At 45.8% G+C, this 14,836-nt stretch overlaps 1 protein-coding gene across 1 annotated transcript in view; it reads right to left on the reverse strand.

The window, feature by feature from the left end:
• Positions 1 to 8,494: 8,494 nt before the first annotated feature.
• tspan18b (tetraspanin 18b) overlaps positions 8,495 to 14,836 on the reverse strand; it is a 30,534-nt gene continuing 24,192 nt past the window's right edge. The window contains exons 3-9 of the mRNA XM_079743862.1: positions 14,480 to 14,575; positions 12,353 to 12,547; positions 11,782 to 11,856; positions 11,563 to 11,661; positions 10,970 to 11,146; positions 9,750 to 9,833; positions 8,495 to 9,448 (exon numbers count right to left, since the gene is read on the reverse strand). Of these exons, the coding sequence (XP_079599988.1) occupies positions 9,401 to 9,448; positions 9,750 to 9,833; positions 10,970 to 11,146; positions 11,563 to 11,661; positions 11,782 to 11,856; positions 12,353 to 12,547; positions 14,480 to 14,575 (774 nt within the window). The 3' untranslated portion in view covers positions 8,495 to 9,400. The remainder of the gene's footprint in view (positions 9,449 to 9,749; positions 9,834 to 10,969; positions 11,147 to 11,562; positions 11,662 to 11,781; positions 11,857 to 12,352; positions 12,548 to 14,479; positions 14,576 to 14,836) is intronic.

Consider the following 14,836-nt stretch of genomic DNA (forward strand, 5'->3'; position numbering starts at 1 on the left):
CTGTCCAGTGATTGCTGGGATGTCTCTGTGTGTTAGCCCCTCTCTGGAGGACGGCTGTCACCAGAGCCGCTCGGCATGCTGGGGGATAGAGGCCGGGGGCTTCATTAGCCTCCGGGCCGATCCCGGAGGCCGCCGAGGCCTCACATTCCGTGGCATCCCCTGTTGGTTCCTGGCTCCCCTCTTCGTTCCCGTCACCATGGCGACATGGGTGGACCCATCACAGTGCCATCAGCCAAGTTTTTCTTGGTTTCGCTAAAAGCAAACTGACATAATACATTTCTGGATAACAGAATAAAAAACACCCCAATGAAGCCATACATGTATTCCTTTCCGCAGTGTTGATAATATTTGTAACTAGTAACCTGATTTGAACTGTGCAAACCTAACCCTAATATTTATTCAGCTAATCATGTCTTTAACAACCACAAACACGGGCAGTCGTTCTACAGGACGGTATATTGAGTCATTACTAAATAAAGACAGATGTGAAGAGGATGAGAAAATGTGGGCTTTTTTTCTAAAAAGCAATGCGAACAAAAGGAATGAGTTAAATTGTACAGCAGGGATTTGATAGGTTAACTGTTCAGAATGTAGAACTATTTGTAGTTGTATTTGTAGTACTACATGTAGTCATGTGTAAGAGCCCCCCTTTCCCCCCCAGCATTCCACCAATCAGCAGCTTCCTCCATGTTTATACTACTGAGAAAAAGCAATTAATCGTTTTTTTGTATTAGCATATTGTGTGAATGTGAGTTAGACTTTTTTAATTTGTTTTTTTTGTACATTTGTTTTGCTTATAATTTGTAAAATAATGGACCTCTAAATGCTAAACCAAAAACGTATTACAACATTGCCAAGAAATGGAAGTCAGAAAAATGAATTTCTGACTCTGACAAGTTGCGCTGGATACATTTGCTTTTCAAACTCTCTTGTTTTTTTTATTTGTTATATTAATCATGTATTTCTATTCCTGATATTGTGTAATATTGTTCCACTGCAGTAAGTTATTGCACTTACAATGTTGAAGAGACATGATTGACTTGCATTGGCGTATTGGTCATTCTGAAGCCAGAGTTGCCGTATAGAATATACCTTTAAGAAATGGGCTCCATGACGCATGGCTGAGTGACGCTCAAAGTGCTGGTACTATTGTTTGTAAAGAAGTTGCTGTTCAAGTTTGTGATATCTTGAAATAAATTGATCTTATTATTTACTGAATAATTAAAAAAGGGGTTCTTCTTTTAAATAAGCTATCTGCAGATGAGGGCACATCGTCAAGATACACACACCCGCAAAGACGCACGCACACACGCTACGCAACAAGTCCATCACAGAGAGAAGAGCACGTGGGATGGGATCGCTTCAGACTTTTTAGTAAACACTTAGTTTCACAAGGACAGAATTCGTAGACAGAAATAGCCGCCATCAATCAAACACAAACGCATCTTGCTCACTCATGTTGTCTGAGTGTGCGTGCGTGCGTGCGCTCGTGAGTGATTTGTGCATCGTTGAAAAATGTAATGCGTGCTGGAGAAGAAAGGTTGAAGATGTGCAATTTTTCACAGCAGTTTCCAGATGGGACGCTGGGGCCATTATGCCCAACGTGAAGGACCTAATGTCTCAAACGGACGTTAAACAGCACCAGGTGCTCTTCCTGGACCACACGCTCCTACGCCATGGTCACGTTCAGGGGCAATGGTAAAGTTATGGTTAGATGTTGACGAAACGCAATGATCACGCAGTCACTTCGACGCAGTCGTGAACCTGTTTTGGTTCTTAGTCGGGTTTAAAAAATTTTAACGTTAAAAAAAAAACATTAAAATGGCGGTGTTTAGGGAAGTGAGAACCGGAAAAGCGGATTGCCGGAAATGATGTAGTTAGCGGAACAATCACAGCCCTCGCTGCTGCGTTGCCTCGACGCAAGGTTACGATTTTTGGGAGGCCTGAGTCAGGCCCTTCCGGTGGACGCAAGGAGGGTCTGCAAGAATGTAATCGGTCCGTAAACCCCCTTGCGTTGCGTTGACGTGGAACAATAACCAGTCTTTCCCCCAGAAAATTGCTTAGTCAAGGTGTTCAAGGAGCGGGGGGGGGGGGGGGGTTGTCTCCTAGCTCTGCATCTTCGGTGAGGGTTTCAGTCCGCAATAAAAGAAAAAAATTGTGGGGGGAATTTGTCGTTTTTGGATGTTCAAAGTTAGTTTTATTTAATCCCACAACCCCAAAAAAATCATTTCTCAATCTGATCTGTAATAAAAGTAATGTTTGAGTTGCAGTGAAATTCAAGGCAGTACATTTTCCACACACACACTTGGGTTACAGCTGAGGAGGGCCACAAACAAACACGTCAGATTGCGAAGTTCATTCCATGGCTGACGCCGTTCTGTCTCTCCATCCTGAACGTGGGCAGCAGGGATCAACAAGCCAGCGCAGGGGAAGAGCAGCGACCCACTGTGGCCCTTACAGCACTCGTTAAACATAATGGGCTCAGCCAGGCCCCCACTGACACCCCTAATGGAGGCCTCAGAGAGGTTAAAGTACCATGAGGAACATTAAGGTCCCTTCAAAGTTCACCCCCAAACCTTTACAACACTGGAGACAGGCTGTGGAGGGGAAAATCGGGAGAGGTCCAATTCAGTATTCCACCTTTTCTCCCTTCTTTTCCATTCGTCGGTGTGCCAATCAAACTGCTCCATAAACAAATTGCTGCGATCTCGACGGGTGCTCACTAAAGGGCCGTCATTAGCGAGACCGGAGTCGTAAATCCGCACTTAGATTATCTTTTAGCGAGACGTCTCTAATAGGGTTGCCGGTTTGATTTGACACCCGAGCCAGCGGTGTTTAATGATCACATTTTCATTGTAATAAAAACGCTTAGAGTACTGTAGTAAATCCCACAAATTCCTCCCACACACTTTTTTGGCAAGAGAAATAATTCCAGAACACTGTGGATCTCAGGAACATGGAGCAGAAGCCAAATGACTGTGTGATCAAAGAAGGAGCCAATGGGATCTCTCACCGAGGGACTTGTGCGACAGGTAAAGTGGCACAATCAGAAGCAGAATGTATGAGCCAATGAGCAAGTAGTCCAGCTCCCTTACGTGACCCTGAAACCACACCTTGAGTTAAGGTAAAGCCATATAGAAGATATATGGACGCTGCTGTATGGAACATAAAAGCAAACGGCGTCGTCTGCTGTGGTCATAAGTCTCCTGGCCCAGACATAAGTGCAGGAGAGCAGCGAGGTGACAAAGCGTGGCATAAATTAACAGAATTATCAGAGGAAGTCAACCCTCAGGATGACGCTAGTAAACGTCTTGAAATGAGCCGAAGTTCACGTAATTAAGATAATCTGCTGTCGGTGTTAACATTCCAGTGATTTTTGTCATTGCTCTGTGATACCCAGCCAGTGACAGACCAATGCTAACCCATAGATGTCTACGGATGGCTCCATTCCCATGTCACCTTCTAATGGTCTTTTTGGCAGTTGGCCACTGCATAGGGGTCGGCTTAGCTCAGGAGGTAGAGCAGTTGCCTTGTAACCGAAAGGTCGCTAGTTCGATCCCCAGCTCCTCCTAGCTGATTGTTGATGTGTCCCTGAGCAAGACACTTAACCCTAGCTACTCCTGACGAGCTGGCTGTCACCTTGCACGGTTGACTCTGCCGTCGGTGTGTCAATGTGTATATTAACTGATGTAAGTCGCTTTGGATAAAAGCGTCTGCTAAATGCCGTAATTGTAATAACTGCAATCTCCTCCGTCAAGGAATTAGCTCCGTCTCTGCACTCATAACGCGAACACAACTGTACTTTAGGTACACACTTTTGTCCTGTCAAACACATAACAAAAACAACATTGTGTTGCCTCATTTTAACGATGACATGGTTTCCATACTATTCTGCAGTGGTAGACTTCAGCCCCAATGAAGGAGATTTAACCAGGCTTCTTCCCATGCCTAGGGGCTTATCAGTGTGCGTTGTTTGGGCTGCGGCCTTGTGGGTGAGCTCTGCCTATATTTTCCCATCGGTTGCTAGTAAATGCCTTCGTGCTGCGCTAGTTGCCCATCAGGCATCTCTGTGGTATGTTACCATGGCGACAAGTTCCTGACGTCTTGCATCATTCCATCCCCAAGTCCCAGCCATAAAACTGTGCTTTACTGCCACACGGAAATGTCTTTTGTGGCTTTGTGACATGCGAATGTCAACAGAGAAGGTATAAGGATTCAAAGTGGCACCGACACATGGAAGAAGGCTGCTTGCAGGGTAAAAGGAGGCGAGTGAGCCTCTTCATCACGGGCCGAATGTGTTAAATCAACACCAAAAGGTTCGGTCTTTCATTAGCACAATATAAAAAGAGAGGCAATAAAACTATTTGTTTTACTCCTTGTTTATAACGTGGCAGAGGGAGACTCCCAGCACTGTCTTCTAGGCCCGCGACAAAACAAACAAGGTCCTTGAACTGGCTTTCTCTTACTACTATAATGAATTTTAAGTACCGGCCACAACATTAATGGTCACAAAGTACTTGGTTAGGGTGTTTGGTGGGGAGGTCTCTTTTGCCCCTCGACCTTGAACCAAATATGCCTCTCTCGTTACCTTTGGAAACGCTGCAATCGGGGTAGTGTGACTAACCTCCTCACCCCAGCCCCTTGGTTGGGCCGTCGCTGGGCCTCCCCCACAACATGTTTCCAATTAGGAATCCGGCCAATACGGGGTGGCAATGCGTCCCTCCAATTTATCATGCTCTCAATATTCAGATCTTATTCCTTTACACATCAAGCACTCATCCACCCTCCCCCCCACCACCACCACCACCACCACCACCACCACCACCACCACCACCACCCACACCACCACCACCTCCACCACCGGCCCTGTCACCAGATCTCTTTCTCTTTGCAGCTCTGGGGTCAGAAACACTGACCTCTCCTGTGGAGGTTGATGTGAGCTTGGGTTTCTTAGGTTCTTGATTGACAGGCCGCGCATAACAAACCCCAAAACAAAAAGCCCCCCAGAGGAAATGAGTGTAATGAAATGATGACACATTCACTCCACTTTAAGCGTTGTCGTGCTATACCATGGAACTGTTCTGTTATATAGGAGGCCGGGGGCGGGGCCAAACCAAACGCCAAACCCCGGAGCGGAGATATTGTAAACGCGGACTAAACTACGAGACGTTGACTGCCTGTCAACAGAACGACCGCTGGTCAGGGAGAATTATCTTTAGCTCGATGCGGTGTGGTGCGCACTCGCCTAGGGACAGAACCCGGACCAGGTCTATTTGTAGTCACCAGTTAAAAACCCAGTCCTGTTGACGAAAAACACATGGCCCCAAACGAGAGACGGTCGGGACGACAAGAGGGCTCTCATGGAAGAGGTGGTGACGCTCGGTCTGAGAAACATCCCATCCAAACACTCATTTCCTGCCAGTTAAGTCACACTTCCTGTTTCATGCTGGGCCTTGTGGGCCCATCGCTCATTCGGGGACACAGAAACCGCCAAACCGACGTTTGAGGATGAGACGTATTCTGTGGGACGTTGTCAGTTCCACCACAACAACAGGGCTTTGTCCCGGAACACAGCTCATCAGAGTGGAGCAGGCTTCCAATGAACTGAACTAGGCTGCTCTAGCCCTTTTTGCCTCGCAGTCCATCAGAGTGGAGCTGGCTTCCACTGAACTGAAGTAGGCTACTCTCGCCCTCTCTGCCTCTGCCTCGCAGCCTATCAGAGTGGATCTGGCTTCTACCAAACGGAACTAGGCTACTCTAGGCCTTTCTGCATCGCAAGGTTGTTTCTTTTTCTCTGATTATATTTCTGTTGCAGAGTGATCCTCAGAGTTATGAGGTTGGGGGTGCTTGGGGGAGAGGGACTCCCAGGCCCCACCACCCCACCGGAACTCACACCTTGGGCTGTGGATAAACACAAGGGGGAGATGGAGGTTTGAGGTGAGAGCGGGGTTCTTACATGAAGGGGGAAAGGACTTTTGTAATCCTCTGGGAGTCCCAACACTTATATATCAGCAAGCAATGAAAGTTGAAAAAGAGATGGGTGTGAGTGTGGGTTGGGGCGGGTGGAGGTAGAATAAACTGAACACACCGTTTCCAGGGAAACACATCCATCCGCTATGCTCTCGTCTCACTTTCGGGTCTGAATTTGAGCAGATAATAGATACTAAATAGATACTAGATCTATTAGATATCGTACTATACTATAGGCGCTAACACATAAAGGCTACATGCATATCAGTGACAAAATAGCTACTCGCTAAATACTACAATACAGAGAACCAACTATGTCATGGAATTACTGCACTGAAATAAACATAATCTAATCTGGACGCATGAGACTTCACATGAGAAAAATAAGAGTAAAGCATTACATACTCCTAAACTCTCACCCCTCCCCCAAAATCAGAAGTAGACATTTTGCGCTAATGGTTAGGCAATGTACTCTAATGTTGCACTAATTGACAATGCTGACAATGCTGACAATGCTTACAAGTTCGAGCTAAGACACTCAATTCCTAACTTCATCCTATCTGAGTTATTTATCCCAACCTCTGACCTGCTGGGACAAAAAAGCGATATCTACATTCATAAGATATACATAACCCAGATATATTAATTTCAGGGTCCCTGGGAAGTCTCCAGCATACCCACGCCGTACCGGTGCAGACGGGACTGATGATCGCACAACTAGTCGAGCACTAATAGGACACGTGTGGGGTGAGTCCCGGGCGTGCGGCTGGCTGGCGGGTGTAAAACACTCTGTAGCTCTGTAGCCCAGAGCTGACCACCAGTAACAGCTGCTAAATGCTCCGCAACATCTTGACCCGAATCAATGCCGACGTTACCTATAGGAGGTTAAGGGGGGAGAGAGACTCTGACACACTGGGCTGCTACCGCAGGCCTGTGTTCTCGTTCAGGACAACATGTGAGCTGCAATGCAGCCGGACGATAAAGACACACTGTAGTAATTTATGGTTGTAATTTTTGGGCAGTCGTTCCAAATTTTGCTTTGTTCGTCACAAATATTTTTGAAGGATGCAATCTTGAACTCTAAAGCCCTTCGAGAGAACTGATTCAGGAAAATTTTGAGATTCTGAGATTCCAGGGAAGAGAAACAACTGGCAGCATCTGGCAACAACACACATACAGATGCTGTTGAGGCCAACATGTGGCAAGTAACAACAAAAGGTTAACACAATTTAAATAATGAGTCAGAATTTGCAAAGGATGACTAACCTTTCTTAAGTGCGGAGAGACAAACTTTCACTTCTTGACATTTGGAAGAGAATGCAATGAGTAAATCGAGAATTTAATTGTTCTTCACCGGTCTTTGAAATGTCCCGTAGGCCTATAGCTCGTAACTTATCTAAAGTAGGAAGTATTCTACTGCCCCCATGTGGCAAGATTGTATATTATCACAATAAGCTGCATAACAAAATACATCTAATTGTAGAGTAAACCCTAACCCTAATAATGCACTCTCCAAGAGTTTTGTATGACGGAATATCGCTTTTAACATTAACACTTCACCTTACCTTAGTTAAGATGAACTCCACTAGTAAGCATTATTGTAATCTATTTCTTACCTGCGAAGAAAAGAGAAAGCCGTTCTGGAGGTCTTTAAAGAAGACTGACTCTCTCTTCGGCATGACAGCAAACCGACAGCGTACTGACAGATCCACAACCTCACGTATCAGGGGCCAGCGACAGCCTTGACAACAACACGTTGATTGATTGAAACGCACACATACAGACAGACCAATCAGTAATGAATTCAGACGCCTGGTGCGTTTATGTTTTTTTGATTGGATTAGGTAAAAATGAGTGAACATTCGTGGGTCAATTTAGTCTAAGCGCTGAAAAGTACAATATTATTAATAGTATTGTAGGTGAAAACATGTGAGTGTTTAACAAATATCTGAATTGGACACCCGTCCGGGACGATCCCTCACAAACCGGTCTGGTCACACTTAACTTTAGTATTTTGACATACTAGAGCTGTGTTAGCCACAATCTAACACAAAAATAAAAAAAATTGTCAGTCAAATTTTTGGGATTGGTATATACAAAAACATGTCTACCAAGGCACGTGTCTGAAACCTGCAGCCAATCACCAAACAGAACAGGCCCCTTTCACAGGTGTGGCTCGTTTAATTAATTATTGGTCCGTTTGAATTAGGTATGGCAGTCAAATGTGGACATGAAACACCGTGTAGTAGCAATGACGTCCAGAAAAATAAACCTGCCATGACTTACTCGACCACAGGGTGGCGCTGCTTCCACTGGCCAACTTGGCGATTGACACTCAGCGCTTGTTTGAGCAGTTATTTAAACGTGAAAAAACATTTTAAGCTGACCCATGAATACATATTAAAAAACACATTTACCCCCTCGTTTCACAAAATATGAAACATGACAGCATTTCTCCCAATGTAAGCCAAAACATGTGTTATTGTTGTGTCTTGACTTGAAAATTTAAGAAAACACAGGGACAGAGATTTAGAACAGCATTTTATATCATTAATCTTTTCAAGAACCTAATACAAATGCATATACATACATACATTTTCACCAGCTAAAACCACATGTAACCACGATCGCAATAAACATCACTTTACAAATTGAAAAATAATCCAAAAAGTTGTTTTTTCAAGCATGGAGATGGTCATGAAGGGCCACAAACTCACATGCACATAAAAAACTAGTTCTCTCTCTCTCTCTTGCTCTCTCAAACACCTGCGTGCGCGCACACACACACACACACACACACACACACACACACACACACACACACACACACACAGACACACGCACACACACACGCACACACAGCTTATAATACAGCAATTAAAACGGTGTGGCTGTAACAATGGCATGTGAAGATGGGGGAGGGAGGGGGGGGCGAGAGGGGGGAAACAACCAAAGTGTACACAAAACACACATTTTCCTTACAGTTAAGCCAACTTTACTCAGTATAAATATTCTTCATCCAAAAGTCAGTGCAGTGCCTTCTGCTTAGGCCTCACCTGGTCCTCATCTTACCCCCCCACCCCCCTCTCTGCCTGGTGCGGCGCTACGCCCGGTCGGCGTGAGACCTGGTCCACAAGAATTATGGTTGTTCCCCTTTGCTCACACATTTTTTATTTTTTGTGTTGTTTTTTCGTTTTGTTTTTTTACATCAGTTTTCTGATCTCCCATTTGCTCTTAATTTTTTGTCACCCATGTACCTCAAAAGTCCAGCTGTGAAGTACACGAGTTTTAAAAAGGTTGTCGTGATCCTAACCAATTAAGACAATATAAAAAAAGAACAACAAATTTACAAGTGTTCGTGTTTTTTTCTGTTTCCTTTCTCCTGATTTCCCTTTTTGAAATAAAAAGTTCCTGGATGTTGTCGGTAGCTCTACTGGATTCCTCTGAACAGACACATGGCGAATACCATGGCGAAGAGCTGCGAGGAAACAAGGGAGAAACAGTTAAGAACGTAGTCAGTATCACACAACATGCTGCCAAGAAAATAAAGCAACGTTTTGCAATCCACTTTCTGACCCATAGATGGCACTGTTGTGATACACATTTACGAGGCTACTGTACATATCACTCACAACATCCACACCGGGCAGCTAAAACACCTCTGTATTAAACATAACATCCATGGATAATATTCAGGACTTCTTCCAATTAAAAACGCACAAAAGACATAAACATCCAACAAAAAAACAAAGAATAAAAAACAAATGACCGATCAGTACCTCGATGGTAAGCACCACAATGGCGGACGCTCCCGCCACATAGATGTACAGCTCAAAGTAGTCGACCACAGCGGAGTAACATCCCTGTAAACACATCAACATGGAAAGCACAGAATCAATGAAGGCCTGCTGAAACAGAATCAATCAGGTTATCGTCACAGCATTCACTCAACCACTTTCTCAACAAAGACCTTGTTGAATGGCAACAGGAAGTGGGGTCCGTCAACCTCATTTGCCTTTTAATAAGCGCTCTTTGTGGCTGTGAAATAGGAGACAGATGCCTTTGGGCCATCTTGTTTGCATCCACAGGCTTTCACAGGCGCTGGTGAACAGGTGGATACCACTGGAATCATCCATTTCTTTCCCCCTTGACATGAAATCAATATCCCGTGTGGGGAATAATATTCCACATATATACATTATATTTTATACTGGGGATTAATAAACCAGATCTTATATGATCTTATATAAGATCTTGGTTTATTGACTTCTAATGCTGCATCTGTGTGTGTTAAGGTTATGGTATCAAGGAATGCCCCTACGCTTATGGTGCCTTTCAATGTCAAAACACTAAACCGTAAACACATTTTAAACAAAATTGATTCCACACTTTTGCATTTGCGATGCAGATAAGTCTGCCAGCTCGCCAGCGGCTCCACACTTGACACCCACAGTGAGGCGTCCCCTGACACCCGGAACAGGGAAAAGCACTAATCAGCCGTGAGTACCCAGCAAGTCCCTGGACAACTGCAGCAGCTCTCCTGCTCTAATTAAGCAGTGGGCCGGAGGACACTTTGGGAGGGAGAGAGAGAGAGGGAGGGGGAGAGAGAGAGAGAGAGAGAGAGAGAGAGAGAGAGAGAACGAGAGAGAGAGAACGAGAGAGAGAGAGAGAGAGAGAGAGAGAGAGAGAGAGAGAGAGAGAAACGAGAGGGAAAGAGAGAGAGAGACTCCGGATTTGGACAGAATCAGAGAGATAGAGATCGGATCGGAGAGAGACAGACAGAGATAGATCGGCATGGAAGAGAGACAGAGGGAAAGAGAGAGAGAGTAGAGAAAGCAAAACAATTTAAAAATAAAGAACAGAACGAGAGAAATATAGATGCAGAGCGGAGCCAAAAAGAGAGGAGACAAGAGACGGGGGGACAGACAGGGAGAGCGAGAATAATTGGGACGGATGGCCGGCGGATGGTGGGAGCGAGCGCGTCTCTGCCTGCACCCACCTTGTTATTGCGGAACATCATATTGCCTCTTAAGCACTCTTCCTGGTTGGGGCCGGCCATATCAGCGGGCTGGCTGGGCCTCTGGCAGCAAGCCGCCGGCACCATGTCATCGTGGTTCAGCGACTTGAACAGACTTTCCTTAAAATCCTCCGGGCTGTTGACGCCACAGCAGTCAAACTGTGGGGGGGAGGGGGGAGGCAGGAGGAGGGGAGGGAGGGAGGAGAGGGATGAGAGCAGGGGAGGATGATACCTCATTTCTCAGCGCATTGGCCTGCGATCTGCCGGTTGCATGCACTACTCAACCATGAACATTGACCCAAGACTCTGGCAGCATTTCATCTATAAAGCACCATCCCTTTAAGTCCAGCATTTCATCTATAAAGTACCATCCCTTTAAGGACAGCATTTCCATCTATAAAACCCCTTCCGTTTAAGACCAGCATTTTCATCTGTAAAATAACATTGCTTTAATCCCAGCGTTTTCCTCTATAAAATACCAAACCCTTTGGAGCTTTCAGCCTTTATCCATAAAAACACAATTTCATCAAACACCCCGAGCCACAGAGGCTGACACAAATAAGAAGCGGTCTCACTGTGTTCATGATGGCGTTCCACGTGGAGGTGAACACGTCCGTGTTGTTGTAGCCCTGGTAGTGTCGCTTCAGCTCCTTGGTGAAGTATTCCCTGGTCAGCTGGGGACCGACAGCCAATCAGAGCACACGTTCAGTCATCATCAACAACATACAGGAATAGCTCTCTCTCCATGTTTGTGTTGGGGCAACCTGCTCATCTCAGGGTCAGTGGCAACTTACATGCTCCCGGAATATGAAGGCGAGGATGGCGGCGGCCAGCTCGGCGAGGAAGATGAGGAGGATGAGCATGAAGAACTGCAGGAGGACAGAGAGACAGATAGGGGGAGACGGGGAGAGAGAGAGACAGGGAGGGACAGAGGGAGAGAGGGAGCAATTGAAAGGCAGTGTCAGCACAAGTGCAGCACAAGTCACTAAAAATCTCTATCTGCCTGGGTCCCGGACACTCTGTATTAACTATGCATGAGGGCCAATGCACAAAGGACCCGTAGGATAAAAAGCCTCCACGCCCGATCGGATTTCCGTGAAACGTTTTCTTTTTCTTCATCTTCTTCTCTTTCTCGCTTTGAAACGAGGAAGTCCACGGTGACTCACCACATACATACGAAACAGACAAGACGACATCACAACAGCCACAAAAAACAGCCAAATCGATACTAACGCAACTAAACACACGGGTTAGGGGACAGGGGACAGTGGGACAGGGGGTACGGGGGTACGGGGGGCCAACTGAACACACGGGTTAGGGGACGGCGGGGACGGAGGGGAAGAGGGGGATGGGCGGGGGCCTTACAAAGAGCAGAAGACACTTGTTCTCGCGGATGGCACCGCAGCAGCCCAGGAAACCCAGCAGGAACAGCATGCCCCCCATGGCCAGGACGATGTAGACCCCGGTGAACAGCAGGGGGTTCGCCGCCACGATCTCCCGGAAGCCCGTGGGGTCCACCAGCACCCACACCCCCACCCCCAGCAGGAAGGAGCCCCCAAGCTGACGGAGGAACGGAGAGGGAGAGAGAGGGGGGAAGAACAACAGATCAGACCCTGTTTGGTATGCACACAGGTTTACGAGGCGCACAGTGTAATGGGCCCTCGCCGGTTTATTAGGCGGTGTTGTGAGGGCCGGGCCATTATCCTCCAGTAAGTAAACAAATCAAAATCACACAGATCTAAGACGGAACAGACTTCCCCCTTTGTCTATAGTGTTCTGACAGAGCTAAAGAGGCCATGTTTTATAACCCGCTGATATTGCCAGTAAATTTCAAATTTTGTACACTACAGTTTTTCCATAACTGTGGGTAAATTAAATACCTTGTTTTTTTCTGTTTTATGGTGCAATCTACAATCAATCTATCTACAATCTACAACCTTTGTGACTTACGAGCTTGGTTTTGCAGCTCATGTTTTTCACATCTTTAACTGCTGTCTCAGCGTACGTCAATATCAGCCTTCTGCATCTCTGTAAATTCAAATTGTTTCTTCTAAATTAAACGCACAGCATTGTTATCGTAGGCATGAACGGTAAACTATCATTCGCGTTTGTTTTCCCCTGCAAAAAACCCTGAAATGTTAACAGTCAAACACTCAGTCAGGCCTACGAACAGAGCACTTCAAAGCAGACGTCTTTGATGTAGAAATGCGGTGGGATCTCTGCAAAGGTTTGGAGGAAGATGGGGTGACAGAGAGGTAAATGCCTGGATCTCTGCAGAGCCCTAATGCCCCTCACGGGAGGCAGCTAGAGATAGCTACCCCGGCTTCGGCGAACACTCCCTACGCTCCTTCAGGTCATCACCATCATCCTACCGAACAGTTAAAGCCCTTTGGGGGGAGGGCTGAGACTTAGGTGATTAAGGAAAGAAGCTATGGAGGCAGGGGAAGAGATACGGGTCTCGCAATCTCTTTCCTCCCGTCTCCAGTGATTGGCTCGGGCTTCAACTGCTGACCGTCATTTAAGAGTGAGAGTCTCAACCCCCTCGAGCACTAAACAGGAAACTTGTTTAAGTTTGAAGTTTAAGTGTATCTTATTTATAGACTGCCTCAAAAACCTAACCAGGTTTTTGTGGCAAAGCCTGGTCAGAATATTTGTTAGTACATGTAGATGATACACAAGCAGTCAAAATCAGGGCTATGATAACATTAAATAAAGAGCATATACAATGAGATGTGAAAATAGTAAGCAAATAAATAAAGTGGATATGCAAATAATAAAAGTAATGCATGCAAGTGTGCTATGCAAGTGAATGAAAAGATTCACTCGAATACGTTAGTATTTCGGTCATTTTCTAAGCAAAATGTGCCTAAAAAAAACACTACCCCAGAAAGAAGCACACCACAGCAGGAGGTTGAAGGTTGATTTGTAAACTGTAGCAGTGGATCCAGAACAGTTACTAATTGCCAAGACAATTAATTTCCCGGCTGGTCAACAGTTGCGGTTGCATGCAAGAGGGCTGCAGCTCTGAACGAAGGGGAGGAACAGGTGTAACTCCCAACATATTGTCTTCCCCTTGCGGAGTCTCCAGCTAATGGGATTAGTCTTGATTGTGTGATAAGAGGCTGATAAAATCAACTGTCATTCACTCGGAGGTCCGTGTGGAACACTTTGGCTCAGATGTGTTCCAGCGCGCCGAAATCTAATCAAAAGGGAAAGTCGTATCGAATGGCCTAGAATGCCTTCCGAGCTAATGAAATGCAAATATCGACTCGTTAGTTGGGTGGGAAGAGGGGGAAGCGAACTGGCTCCTAATCTTCACACTGCAAGGGACTTCAAGGGGTAGATAAAGGTAATCTTTGAGGGGAAATCAAGAGTAGGATAGTGGTGGATGTGGCGGGGAACCCCCCTCAACGCACATTTGGGGCCTTGAGAAGAACTGAATAAATACAGTAAATTATCAATCATCATCATCATTGTTTGACAAATACTTACAAATATTAGGAAATTGAAGACGAACATGAGGTACTTGACACAGCTGAGGCAGTCGCCCTCCATGGCGGTCCCCCTCGCTGAAGCTTCTCCCTGCCCCTGAAACAGCAAGACAAACGGACAAAAAATGTTATTCAATGCCCTGCCCCAGCCATTTATTAGTTCTGCTGAATGAACGGGAGTGTTCACAGCAGAAAAGGTATCCAGCTGCAAGTGTCAGGAAACGTTACCCTGTGAAAACCTACCCTCACATTGTTTTTGTAATGAGTCCTGCCTGTCAGATACCCATGACGCCATTGTTTTAGATAGCGCAGGCTCAGCAGAAACACCCAGCAGAAACCCTCAGCAGTAAAAGAAAAA

The sequence above is a fragment of the Pollachius pollachius genome, assembly GCF_949987615.1.
Source record: "Pollachius pollachius genome assembly, chromosome: 9".
NCBI classification, from domain to species: domain Eukaryota; kingdom Metazoa; phylum Chordata; class Actinopteri; order Gadiformes; family Gadidae; genus Pollachius; species Pollachius pollachius.